Source organism: Oratosquilla oratoria, chromosome 18, assembly GCF_046742065.1.
Source record: "Oratosquilla oratoria isolate Oo_2021 chromosome 18, ASM4674206v1, whole genome shotgun sequence".
NCBI classification, from domain to species: domain Eukaryota; kingdom Metazoa; phylum Arthropoda; class Malacostraca; order Stomatopoda; family Squillidae; genus Oratosquilla; species Oratosquilla oratoria.
Genome location: NC_134794.1, coordinates 16259716 through 16274075, shown reverse-complemented (window position 1 = coordinate 16274075; position 14360 = coordinate 16259716). Strand labels below are relative to the sequence as shown.

The window sequence follows — 14360 nt, the reverse complement described above, 5'->3', positions numbered from 1 at the left end:
GGGTGGCAGCTTCAGGGAGACGGCATTTACGGTGTTGGTAGCGGGCAACGTGGCGGCGGGGTTGGCAGCGGTAGATGGATCCATTGTCGCTCCAACTGGTCACCAGTGTAGAGATGATGCTACTGTGATAAGAGTAGGAGAATTGGTGATTTCGTCTCCTTTATTATTAAAGTACAACTGAACTGATTTAATATGCGACCAGGAGCTGATATATATATATATACCGCGTAAGTAGTCACCCGTGGTGCGTAATTACATAATTGCACTAGATTAAGTTAGGTCGGATCAAGCAGGGTCGCACTGTCATAGGCAGGTGTGTGTGACAGGCGCGTCAGGTCTAGTCGCGTGGGCGACGTAACGCGCGTTCCATACCACGTGGTTATCGTGGTTTGTGCACATATTGCGTCGATATTGAAGGTGGAAAGAATGGCGCACATAATAGGTTATGCAAGCATCCCCCTATCCACGCAGATACAACCAAAACCATTTGCATTAATTATATACTTAGGCATTATTTTTGTGTGATTTGTGCATTTCCTCTGCAGATTCTCAAGGGAATGCCACGTATCGAAGGTCGACCAGGAGAATCGATGGCCCCCTTGGACTTCGAAACTATGCATGAGGAGCTATTAGAGAACCATGGCCCAAGAGTGTCCAAATATGATGTTCTTAGCTCTGCTATGTATCCCAAGGTATGTTTAGGTTTAAGTTGGATTGGAATGAAGTAAATACCATATGTAACAGATGAGATGCACTTTCATATAAGGTGCACCCTGATTTTACAAGGATGATTTGAGGAAAAGTAGTTATATTCCATCATAGATTTATTGAAAATGTATTTAAATAATATAGCATCACTACAATATTTTTTTTTTTTTGTCAGCCACTCAGTATTACTATTCACTGACAGTTGCCTGAGGTTTGTTAAACATTCCAATACTTTATGGGTCTCTCTGATCTATGTATCAAGCAGAGGTTCAGTGAGATAATGCACTCTTTTCTAGGGATGTAACATCCATTGTACAGGCCTGTAAACCTTTATTTATGGCCTCAAAAAAACCTGAGTTTCTGCTAATAGGTTATGGTATATTATTTTTGGATATTTCATTATAAGAAACAATTTTGTGCTTAGTGTATCACTGCCTATTGAATTCCCATGTGAGGCACCTTACAACTTCGGCATTTGAGAAGGGTGAGTCTAGTTGTGCTCTGTCATGCCTTTTATTTCTATTAATCGATTACTTCTTCTTTGCCAGGTGACAAACGACTTTTTGACTTTCCGTAACAAGTATGGCCCTGTTGATAAACTTGACACTCGAATTTTCTTGACGGGGCCCAAAGTTGGAGAGGAATTTGAGGTGGAGATTGAAAAGGGCAAAACTCTTCACATCAAGACCTTGGCTATGGCAGAAGATCTGACACCAAATGGAGAACGAGAAGTGTTCTTCGAGTTGAATGGTCAATTACGATCGGTACTCATCAGAGACAATGCTGCTGCAGAGGTACGATGCTACTATGCTTTATTCATCTCAGCTTTGTCTCAGGCATATTTCCTAGTCCCATAATATATAGGTGTGTGTGTATACAGCATATATTACCTTATCTGAATTTTGGGTATATGTTCCTATTAGGCTGGATGAGGCAAACTGATGGGGAGAATTTGTTTATTCAGAAATGAATGTTGGGCGCCAACAATGATAGCTCATTTTAAGTGCGAGAAAGCAAGGAGCAGCGAGCCAGACTCATGTATGATGTCCCTAGATGATCTAAATCTTCGGCGTTCATCCAGCCTTCATATATGTAGACAGGTCATGACTCGTGCTCCCTTTTGGCATGAGGTCAAGTGTGATGCGTGGCAAGTCGGAGGCAGAAAGTTATGTCAGTGACTCACAAAGACAGAGGGTATGCATTTTTCAATGAATGTGGTGCAGGTTAGTCATCGCTGGTCGATGCTGGTACTGCACGTGTGTCCCTCAAGGAGGCTTTGTTCCACCCGTGGACCTCAAATAAGTTTTAGGTGGAGTCACGTGGTTGGGTGGCGCGAGCGTGTCACATGGGACCACTTGCGGGTCAATAAGGTCATGGGACGGCCAGAGAAGAAGTGAGGACGGGAGGAGTGAGGACTGCTCCCAAACATGCCCCCACAGAAGTTGAGGCTGGAAGTGAAGTCATTTGGAGCCTCAACAAGAAATCGTCAAGGTAGTTGTCCTCACGACGGGGCCGGAACTTGAAGGCGGGGGTAGAACTGGCCATCAGACTGCAGGGGTAGCAACAGGTGGCGGTCTGTTTGCCTTAGGGTAGCAAGCCTCAGGGCGTTCGGCTACTCCCGTGAGACATAAGTTGTCCCGTACATCGTGGATGTCGTCGAAGAGGTTGGTGTATCTCGGGATGGTGCTCAGGGGATCTCATACCTAGAACGCGTCCGGGGATCACATCTCCCTGAAAAGGTAAACACTTGGAAATAGTCGTGGTTAGAGGGTGGGGCGTTAGGCCACACAAGGCATCGTGGACTTGACAGTCAAAGTTGCTAGTCATTAGTTTTACCAGAGTCAAGTTGCAGGACCTTGTGAGCTCCATTGAGCGTGTGGGTGGGTCAAACTCACATCTCAAAAACAAACTCAAAAACACAGCTCTAGTTTGCTAAAGGATCTAGTTGCGGTGGTGGTAGGCCACGAATATACCTGTGGTAGGCGAGTGTGGCAGGCAGTGACGACAGTTGAGTTGGTGGGCAGCGGTGGCAGACGATCTGGCAGACAAGTGATGGCAGATGCCTGTAGTTGGAGAGACTGTAGCCAGACGATCTGGCAGACCAGCGGCGGCAGTCGAGCAGTAGACAACAGTGGTAGACGATCTGGCAGATCAAGTGGCTAGAAGCAGTTGAGTGGCAGACGATCTGGCAGATCAAATGGCGGTCGGCAACAGTCGAGCAGCGGTTGTCGATCTGGTGGTAGTCGAGTGGCAGAGCTGGAGATTGGGGGCCCCAAACATTGGGCAGCCAATATTAGGATGGTTAAGGCAAATTCTGATAGAGAAATTTTGTTTGTTTATTTAGAAATGAATGTTGGGCGCCAATAATCATAACTCACTTTAAGTGCAAGAAAAAGAGGGGTTAGGGATAGTGATGAGGGAAGTGACAACTGTGAGATTCAAGTAGTGTCCCAACTTGGCCTGCTTGTGGTGGAGGGAGGAGGAAGTGAGAAAGCAAGGAGCAGCGGGCCAGGCTCACGTATGATGCCCTGAGATGATCTGAATCTTAGGTGTTCGTCCAGCCTTTATATACACGGGCACGTCATGACCTGTGCTCCTTTTTGGCATGAAGTCAGGTGTGATGTATGGGAAGTCGGAGGCAAAACATTCTTAGGCTGGTGACTCACGAAGACAGAGGGTATGCGTTCCTCAATGAATTCAGTGTTCATCATCACGTGGCTGGCCGAGGTACAGATTAGTCATCGCTGGCTGATGCTGGTACTGCACGTGTCCCTCTCAAGGAGACTTTGTTCCACCCGTGGGCCTCAGGAAAGTTTTGGGTGGAATCGCATGATTGCATGGTGTGAGCATGTCCCATGGGACCACTTGTGGGTCAGTAAGGTCGTGGGATAGCCAGAGAAGAGGTGAGGATGGGAGTAGTGAGGGCTCCTTAACAGTCCCCATCATAAAAGAAACCCAATAGCAAAATAGTTTTTATTATTATTACTTTATTATTATCATATTATTATTATTATTATTTATTAAAAAGATATTTTGGAAGGAAATTAAGAGGAGGAACTGAATCAAGTAGAGAAGAAAAGGTAAAAGGTGCAGATGGAGATGATAATGGAAGGGACAGCAGTAAGAGGAAGATGGGCAGAATATTTTAGGGAGTTGCTAAATGTGAAGGAGGATAGGGAGGGAAAGGTAGTTGCAGTGGGAAGTGCTAAGAAAATGACAGTGATGAATGAAGAAAATGGAGGAAATAAGGAAAGACGAGGTGAAAGCAGTTATTGAAATGATGAGAGCAGGTAAGGCACCTGGGTTGGATGTAGAGTGTCTAATAAAAGGGGGTACAGTGATCATGGACTGACTGGTGAGATTGTTTAATGTTTGTCTAAAAGAGGCGTATATAGTTCCACTTTACAAGGGAAAAGGGGACAAGTATGAGTGTAGTAGTTTCAGAGGGATCAGTTTGTTGAGTGTAGTTGGGAAAGCTTATGGGGGGTTTTGATTAGAGGATTAGGAGAACAGAGGGAGTAATTGGTGAGGAACAGCATGGATTTAGGATAGGTAGGGGTTGTGTGGATCAGATTTTTGTGGTAAGGCAGATATGTGAGAAAGCTTTAGGAAAAGGTAAGGATCTTTTTTGGGCTTTTATGGATTTGGAAAATGCTTATGGCAGGGTAGATAGGAAGGCACTGGGAGGTATTGCAGATATATGGGATATGAGGACAGCTGTTAAGAGCAGTCAAGAGTTTTTACAAGAGTAGTAGAGCCTGTGTTAGAATTAATGGAAAGAGTGGTTTGAGGTAAAGGTGGGACTTTGCCAGGAATGTGTTTGTCGCCTTGCCTGCTCAATTTATACATGGATGGGATGATTTGAGAGGTAAACACAAGGGTTGGAGATGGTTAAAGAAATTGGAGAAAAGTGAGACATAAGCCAGTTGTTGTTTGCTGACAACACTGTGCTTGTGGCAGGATCAGAGGAGGGATTAAGGAAGTTAGTGACAGTTTGGGAAGGTGTACAAAAGAAGGACATTGAAGATAAATGTGGGTGATGAGATGTACAAGGGAAGAGGATGGTAAAAAATTGGAAGAGAGTATTGAGGGAGAGAGACTGGAGGAAGTTGATAGCTTTAGATACTTGGGTGCGAATGTGGTGGGAAAGGGAGGAGTGGAGGTAGAGGTAGCTTGTAGATTGAGAGAAACGAGTAGCCTTGGGGTATTAAAAAATGTAATGAAAAATAGACATTTGGGAATGGATGCTAAGAGGAGATTGTATGAAGGAGTGATTGTGCCAACACCACTGTATGGAGCAGAAACATGGAACTTAAGAGAGGAAGAGTTTAAATGTACTTAGAGCTTTTACGAGAATAGTAGAGTGTGTTAGGATTAGAAATGAGGAAGTGAGGAGAGCAGGGGTGGAAAGGGAGTTGGGAAATAGGGTTGATGAAAGAGTATTGGGATGGTTGGGAAACATGGAAAGAATTAGTTAAGAAAGATAATTAAAAGGTGTTGAAGGCAGAGGTGGAAGGAGTGAACATGAGGGGGTGACCAAGAATGAGATGGATGGATTGGGTAAAAGGAGCATTGGTAAAGATGGGAATGTCTGTTTGGGAAGGGAGAAGACAAAAGATAGGGGTGAGTGGAAAATGGTTGTGTATGGATGATACTCTGATGCATGGAAGGGAGTAGGTGGGGGGTTAGGGGATGATGAAGTATGTGTGAATCATATTTTGATGCAGCCCAAAGAGATTTCTCTCCATCTCTCTCTCTGTATGAGGAGATGGAGAGGGTGGGTCGCCGATTAAATGAAGTGGACTTGGTGTGGATGTACTGTCTTGCTACATTGTTACTCACCCAGGGCAGTGGGCAAGATGTAGGGATGACCTGTCATCCAGGAGGAGCCAAGAAAAGAGGGATTGTGAATAGGAGTGGAGTATGTGGGGATGAAATGGGTGGGAGTCGATTTATGCCTTTGACTTTGGCTACCTCCCTTGTAAGGGGGAAAAAGCTGTTGGTATATGTATGTATTATTATTATTTTGATTATTACTATTATAATTCAAATGATTGCATAGAGGGATTAGGGAGAAGTGTCAATGTAGTTGTATTGGGAGACCTTAATGCTAGGGTAGGAAATGAACCAATAGACAGTGATTGGGAAGTATGGAGTTCCAGGAAAAAATCATAGTGGAGAGTTGATGGTGGAGATGTGTCTCAAAAGAGAGTTGATGATAGCAAATACAGTGTTTAGGAAGAAAGTCAAGCATAAGTACACATGGGAGAGGGTGGTGGATGGAAGGGTGGTAGAGTGTTAATGGACTATATAGTGGTAACCAGGAGTATAGTAGGAATAGTTAATGATGTACATGTTCTAAGGGAAGAGAGTGGGGAAAAGATTTTTTGGTGGAAGGTAAGTTGAGAGTGGAGGATAGGTGGAGAAAGAGGAAAGGGCAGAAGGTAGGGAGGTACTTAGAGTGAACTGTTTAAATGAGAAAGAAAAGGAGTATAAGAAGCTGTGAGAGGAGTGGGAGGGAGTGAAGGATAGAGTAGAACTAGGAGCGGAGGAGGAATGGGGGTAGCTCAAGGAGGGAGTCATAAGGTGTGCAAAGATGGTGTGTGGAACAAGGAGGATGGTAGGAAATAGAAGGGAGGGTAGTGAGTGGTGGGATGAGGAAGCAAAGGAGGTTGTAGAAGATAAGCAAGCTTTAATAGATAGACACAAATTTGGATGAGGGAATCATATGAGAAGTAAAGCATAAGATAAAAGAGGCAAAGAGGAGAACAGATGTGAAATGGGGTAAGAGTATGACAGAAAATTTTGAAAGTAATAAAAAAAAATTTGGAAAGAAATTAAGAGGGGAAAAGGAGGTGAATCAAGTAGAGAAAAGGTAAAAGGTGCAGATGGAGAGATGATAATGGAAGAGAAGGCATTGAGAGGAAGGTGGGCAGAGTATTTTTGGGAGTTGCTAAGTGTGAAGGAGGATAGGGAGGAAAAGGTAGTTGCAGTGGGAAGCACAAACAAAATGACCATGATGAGTGAGGAAAATAGAGTAGAAATAAAGATGAAGTGAAGACAGCTGTTAAGATGATAAGACCAGGTAAGGCACCTGGGTTGGATGGATGCCATGCACAATGTCTGAAAAAAGGAGGTAGAGTAATAATGGACTGGCTGGTGAGGTTATTTAACATTTGTTTAAGAGAGGGTAGAGTGCCAAAGGACTGGAGGAGTGCCTGTATAGTTCCACTTTACAAGGAAAAAGGGGACAAGTGTGAGTGTAGTAGTTTCATAGGGATCACCTTGTTAAGTGTAGTTGGGAAGCCTTGATTGAGAGGACTAGGAGAGGAATAGAGGGAGTAATTGGTGAGGAAGTGTGTGGGTTTAGTACAGGTAGGGGTTGTGTAGATCAGATTTTTGTGGTGTAGATCAGATTTTTGTGGTAAGACAGATATGTGAGAAAGCTATAGGAAAAGGTAAGGATCTGGAAAAGCCTTATGACAGGGTAGACAGGAAGGCACTGTGGGAGGCATTGCAGATATATGGGATAATAGGAAAGCTGTTAAGAGCAGTCAAGAGTTTTTACGAGAATAGTAGTGTGTGTTAGGATTAGAAATGGAGTCACCCTGGCTGTTAAATTTATACATGGATGAGGTGGTGCAAGAGGTAAATGCAAGGGTAGTGGGTTAGAGATTGGAGATGGTTAAAGAAAATGGAGAAAAGTGGGAGATAAGCCAGTTGATGTGTGCTGATGACACTGCACTTATGGCAGGATCAGAGGAGGGATTGAGGAAGTTAGTGACAGAGCTTGGGAAGGTGTGGCAGAATACAGGGGTGGCCTGTCATCTGGGAGGACCCAGAAGGGAGGGGTGGTGGATGGGAATGGAGTGGATGGGAATGAAATAGGTGGGAGTAGATTTATGCCTTTTGACTTAGGCTACTTTCCCTGTAAGGGGAAGAAGCCCTTAGTATATATATATGTACTGCATGTATTAACATTTATTTATCTATATTATATATATATATATATATTTTTTTTTTGGGTGTGAGCCCTGTACAGCCAACCAAATGCATACTATCAGCTTTGTTTGGTTCTGTTATTAGAGCAATGTTCTAATATTGGATATTTTAAATAAATGGTTGTTTGAATATAGAGGTTACAATGTGTGTGGGTATTGTGTATGTGAATGTACACATGTATACTAAATGAAAACTTCTTTTTGTCTTTTCAGGAGCTTCATGTCCATCCAAAGGTTAATCCATCTGTTAAAGGTGAAATAGGTGCACCCATGCCAGGCACAATTGTAGATATCCGTGTTAAGGAAGGGGACACTGTCACCAAAGGTGCTCCACTACTTGTTCTCAGTGCAATGAAGATGGAAATGGTTGTTCAGGCACCATGTGACGGTACTATCACAAGCATTCCAGTTTCGAAAGATATGAAACTGGAAGGTGATGATCTAGTTATGAAACTGGATCCTAAATAAATGCAATACAAAGAAGGTGACCGCCTATTTGTACAGCAGTTATAATTAGTTTAAAAATGGGGGATTTAATAAGGATTTATAACTAAATACACCTTTCTTTCCACAATGCACATCTTGCACACTTGTATGTATCCACATAGTAGCTATCAGTTATGAACAAATGAATCATTTGGATTCCTGTGCTGTTGGCTGTTATGTGAATACAATTCAACTTTTCTAAGATTGATGTTCACATTTTTGAACCGCACTTATATTCTTGATATTCTATTTTTCATGCAAAGCACAGCTAATGCACTAAAATATATGAGGAAAGGGGGAAAGCACAAAGAAAGAAATATTGTTATAGTAGCTATAGTGTTAGTTTCAGTTATAGAAGTATTAGTAGTGGTAGCGTCAGTTGTAGAAGTACAGTATGGACCCTTAAAACGGAGTTAACGTTAAATCAAACTGTGATCTCATTATGTTATTGATTTCAATTTGGTGTCCTATTCTGCTGAATCACAAAGCATCTGGTGTCCTGTGTCAACACCAGCTGCAATTATGAAGCAAAGTCTCTTCATCTCTGCATTGTTTCTTGTCCATGTTTTTGAGACACTTTCAGCATGATGATATCAGATGCATAGTTGATGAGTTATCATATGACTTGGGTACCATGGCAAGGAGACACCTTGAGGACCAATTGGTATACCACATAACAAAAGACAATATAAGCATGTGTCTTGGCTTCAAGTTATTTAATAGAATCACAAAAAATAGGTTCTCATGCCTAGCCACAGCTGAGCAGGTAACAGCTAAAATGTTGACAAAAATCCAATCTAGTGAATATTTTTTTCAACAGGGTCATGAAAAAATCATAAGATTAGGCATCAAAATAATTGAGTTCTGTTGGGTTTATACTGTAGCTAGTGGTAGTTAAGTTAGGACTTGGAATCATGATAACAAGGTCAAAAGGACAATAGTAGGACACGAAAAGTAAGATGTGGATGATTTTTTATTTTTCTCTTCTTCTTTAATAGGAAAATGTTCAAATGAGCAGTGTGCCAAGAAGGAATTTAATGCCTGAAACACAAATATCTGCTGATGTTTCTTGGTTGTGTTATGTAGAAGCAAAGGATGGTTGTGAATACTGCCACCTGCCAGCCTGTGGTCATGGTTTGGGCAAAACTTGAGATGTACATATCTTTCCCTTCATGCATATGATATAAGATTTCTCTAAGTCATTCTTTCCTAAGCTCAAGTATGTCTACCTTTTCATATATCCCCCTGTTTGTTTTACGCCTTTGGCATTCCGATATGCTTTTTTCCCCATTTTTAGATTTTCAGGCCAGTTTTGAGCTCTGAGATGGATGATAGGGTAATAATGCAGATAAGATTGTTGTAATTACATCAAGAAGATTATAGTAGGGCCTTCATCTAATGTATAAAGTATTTTGTATTTGATCCAGACGTGTCTTTCTTTTTTGTATCAAGCCATTGTGTTAAATGTAATGTTGTGTTGCTACAGACACATTATTGCTGCTTATCAATGCAAGTATATCAGAGGTCAGTCATTATACCATGGCCTGGCCTGAGAGAAAGTGTGTACATGTGCATGTGTTTCGTGTCTTAGAACTTGATGGTCTGGTCAAGGGTTATATGATTGTTCCATGGAATGTCTGCAGGGAAAGGGAAGCACGTAATTTCTTTTGGGATTTGTCAACCTCTCTCTATTGTATCCCGTCCCACTTTCTTAGAAAATGATCATGACTACTTTAAAAAAGCAAACTCAGGCACTTTTGTTTTTAATTTACTGCTTTTATAGTTTCATCAGTCATTTCATCAAATATTACTTCTTTTGGCTTTGGGGAGAAAGTATCATGCGTAATAGAAGAGGTAACTCACCTCTTAAAAACAGTGATAGAGAAGACCTTTTAAGTGTTGCCCATGAGAGTGAAAGTATCAGAAGTTCATAATACAGTTTGAATATACCAAACAGTAAGGCAAATTAGAATTTTTTTGCTTGGATCAAATAGAGTACAATGCATAATGAGAAGGGAATTGGCATCTTGCCGTAAGTGAAACGACGATTGCAAGTCTCAATGTTTTCAAGTATGTGTAGCAGACTTCAGGTGCACTGAGTACTGTATATCCAAAGATAACATTCTCTGTAGAATGAAAAACATTGTTGCCCCATAGCATACAATCTGGATATCATGAAAACCCAAAAGACAGAAGAGTTCATAAATTTGTACATCAGATATATCTGACTAGTTTGTTAACAAATATTGACAGACTTTAGTCTGTTTACTGTGTGTAGGTATCAAAGCTCTAAATTTCAAAGTTGTGATCACCTGTTCTTTTATTTGAGTTTCATGGTGATACATAAGGGAAATGTACAAGCGACCTATGTACTGTAGGTGAGAGTGTGCTTAAATGAGAGTAAATGGGGTCAAGTTCATTTAAATGTTAGAGCTACTGAGCTACTGGTGTACCTAGTGCTTGGTTGTACTGTCTAATGGCTTATACCAAACATTAGAGTTGTGATTAGGTAGATGGTGTGTGCTCTACAGAATTAAAGGATTAGATGTCTAGTCTTCAAATTAAAGAAGAGAAAGATACAAGAATTTTATGTGATGTTGACATTTGTCGCCTTTGCCAGGTCTTCCTGTAGTCCCACTGTTGTTTATCTGGAAGAAAGCGGTCTAGCGTGGTGGTAAAAATGTAAATAAATTAAATTGAAAAAAAAAGTAAGAACCAGACATCTCCTTTATGTCCAGCACTTGAAGCACTTTACTACATTGCAACTCCAATTTTGTCTGGAAAAATTTATCAACAACTTCAATCACTTTGACCTGCAACTTTATCACAGAAATCAAATGGCTTGTTGCATTATCTCCTCTCTATGACACGCTTTTTATCCCCTGGGCTTCCCATAATGTGATCTACAGTATAGTCAAGTAAGGAGGGCAAAAGTGCTTTTGCAATCTTTGAAACTGGAATTTCAGAATACTCAGAACTACCAGTTTGATAGTTGGTAGAGGTGATCATATTCACTGATGCCTCCTGCTTTTTATAGTGAACATATAAGGGACAGGAGAAGCAGTGAACTTACAGTATCTAGAATTAAAAAAAGAAAAAAGATCTCAAGTTTTTCATCTGTTCCAGTTTTAAAAATTCTACATAGACACTTTTGCAGTAGATTTCAGTCACCCAATCCCTCCCATGATGTGCTTCTACAGTAATTGTCCAAACTTGTTTTCTCTTAAAAAAAAATATACGTAAACACAGTATACACACATTATAAACATACATTTCATACACAAATTTATTGTTGACTGTTAGAGATTTTAATAGGAAATTATATTGTACAGTCGTGTTCACTTGCATTTTCCAACAAAGCTTTGCCTTCAAGCTTGTAAATCCATAGACAGCTTATTAATCTGTTTTTCCTTTTCATACGGAAGCTGATAGCAAGTTTAAATTATCCAACTTTAACTGAAAATGAGATGGCAATCAAATAAGCATACAAGTGGGTTGAAAGTTAGAAGGCCAGGGTTTTATACTGGAGGCACCTAGCTTTAAATACATCCTTCCTTGAAGAGTGTCTTTGAGTAACTTTCAACTCAAAGTGGTCGTCTTAGTACTCAAAGGATTCTGTGCAATACACTTATAATTCCTTTTATGACTCTTGTACACCTTAGAGCACTGCTGCACAGGAGTCTTCAAGTATTAAAACAAAAGTTTTTACACAAGTTTTCTCAACCCTGTTTTTTTTAAGAAAATGTGTTTAAAACTATGGACTATAGACCCAAAGCTTTGGAAATGTAATAGAAATGAAATTGTTAGAATATATATATATATATATATAAATTATGTATGTATACACAACTTGTGTTTAGGTGACTGTTAAAAAGGCATAACTGATGACATAGATGTATAAAGTGACAAATATATTTTTATTCATTTAGACAAATAGTAAAAAAGAAAAAGGATTATTGGGCTAATTTTAAGACTTTTTTTATTTCTTTTCTTTTTGTTAAATGATTCTTTTTAGTTTTGTTTGTATGACCACTAGAAATAGAAAATGAAATTACGTTTTTGGTTATCAGTAAAACATTTACTGATACTCTTTAGGATCAAGGCCTGGAGACTTAAGTGAATTAATGGCAAAAAGACATTGCATGTCTGCTTACTGTACCAATAAATAATTATAGTTGTGTTGTGTTTCTTTAACTTTGAACAGACATCAAGAGGTTTCATGGAATTTGCACATAAGTGAATTTTTCACTGCTTATATGCCTAGTTTTAGTGAACTGAGGAGTGTGGTGTGGACTAAGGTACCTACATCTGGAAATAAGGAGCTAGATGGATGATGGTTTGAGTATTAAGAAACCCACGTGTAATGGTGATAAAGGCATATGGTCCCAAACTCCCAAGCTTTGATAAAGTTATTCAATGCCTAACCACCTCACCAAGTAGGGTTGGGGTGGGGGTGGGGGGTTGTTAGGTTCTACATAAAGAAATTCACATGTGCTACATTACCTCATGCTGGGATCAACTCTCACATCAGGATAGTTTAAGCAAAGTGTGAGGTAGTGACTGTTCAAAGAAGATGAGGAGCCTCTGCCAGTAGGTGTGTAGCTGTGACTGAAGCTGTTAACTTTGCCCAATACACTTGGACTGTTGGGGCAGGTAAGTCACTGCCAAAAATTAAAAAACTACAGTATTCAAACCCACAACTAAGCAAATGCAGGAGATGAGGTGAAGAGTTGCAGTACCTTCTTCAACAATATAAAGCTAACTGCATCTTCCTACAAGAAACACAGCTAGGCACACACACAACCTACTGACCATCTATAGAACCATGAAGGGCACAGAAATACTCGATGGAGAGGACTTGTTAAATTGGGACAAGAGAGAAACAAGAGGACATGGAAAGAAATTAAAAAAACATATAGAAGGGACCAGAAGAAGAACAGTTTTCCACAGAGTGGTGGACACTTGGAACAAACTGTACGAAAAAATAGTGTGTGCAAAAACCATTAATGAGTGTAGCTCCCCTTCTCGTTAAATACAACTAGGTAAATACACGTGTCAGTACTCATAGTATGGTGCCCACACAGAGTGAAGTATGTAAGCAAGATCAAAAGAGTACAAAGGGCAGCAACCAAACTGATCCCCAGCCTGGCAGTTAAACCATGTGAGGAAAAACTAAATGCACTGGGTTTGCCAACTTTGAAAGATCAAAGAGAAAGAGGTGATATGATTACAGTATTTAGGTCACTAAATTGAAAGGTGGAGATGATTTTGAGTTTGGGAGGGTGTTGGGAATGAGGAGAGGATAAGGAATGGGAGAGGTGAATCTACTAGTAAGGGAGGAGTTACATAAGTGAATGGAAGGTGGTTCCTTCAAAGTTAATGTGGATGAAGGTGAAACTGGGGAGATGTGGGTCTGCAAGCACATATGGGCCTGGTAGTGAGAAGAGTGTATGAGTAGAAGAAAGGGAGGCTTTTTGCACATTTATGAGTAAACAAATGCATAGTTTTGGAAGGAATATCAATGTAGTGGTATTGGGAGATCTCAATGCTAGAGTAGGGGATGAACCAATAGATGTTGATGGGAAGTGTGAAGTGCCAGGTAAAAATCATGGAGAGTTAATGGTGTAGAGGTGTTCAAAGAGCTCATAGCTAATACTGTTTAGGAAGAACATCAAGCATAAGTACACATGGAAAAGGTGGTTGATAAGATGTTAATGGACTATGTAGTGGTATCCAGGAAAGGATAGGAAGCATTCTGGATGTCCATGTTCTTTGGGGAAAGAGTGGGGGAATATCGGATCATTTTTTGGTGGAAGGTAAGTTGAGAGTGGAGGATAGGTGGAGAAAGAGGAAAAGGGCAGAAGGTAGAGAAGTACTAAGAGCAAACTGTTTAAATGAGAAGGAAAAGCAGCAGGAGTACAAGGAGAAGCTGAGAGAAGTGTGGGAGGTGGTGAAGGATGGAGTGGAAGAGGAATGGGGGTGTTTCAAGGAGGAAGTGACAAGGTGTGCAAAGATGGTATCTGGAACAAGAAGGATGGGAGGGAATAGAAGGAAGGGTAGTGAGTGGTGGGATGATGAAGTGAAGAAGGTAGTAGAAGAGTAGATGTGAGCATTCAGGGACTGGTTGCAAAGTAGGATGAAAGAAAAATATGAGAGGTAAAGGAT

The 14360-nt window shown here is 40.7% G+C and overlaps 1 protein-coding gene across 4 annotated transcripts in view; it reads left to right on the top strand.

Moving 5' to 3' along the window:
* The window catches only part of PCB (Pyruvate carboxylase), a 183991-nt gene extending 171618 nt beyond the window's left edge, over positions 1–12373 (top strand). For all 4 annotated transcript variants that reach the window (XM_076201622.1, XM_076201623.1, XM_076201620.1 and 1 more), the window contains 3 exons: positions 546–692; positions 1257–1502; positions 7923–12373. In XM_076201622.1, the coding sequence (XP_076057737.1) occupies positions 546–692; positions 1257–1502; positions 7923–8177 (648 nt within the window). In that variant the 3' untranslated portion in view covers positions 8178–12373. The remainder of the gene's footprint in view (positions 1–545; positions 693–1256; positions 1503–7922) is intronic.
* Positions 12374–14360: the final 1987 nt, after the last annotated feature.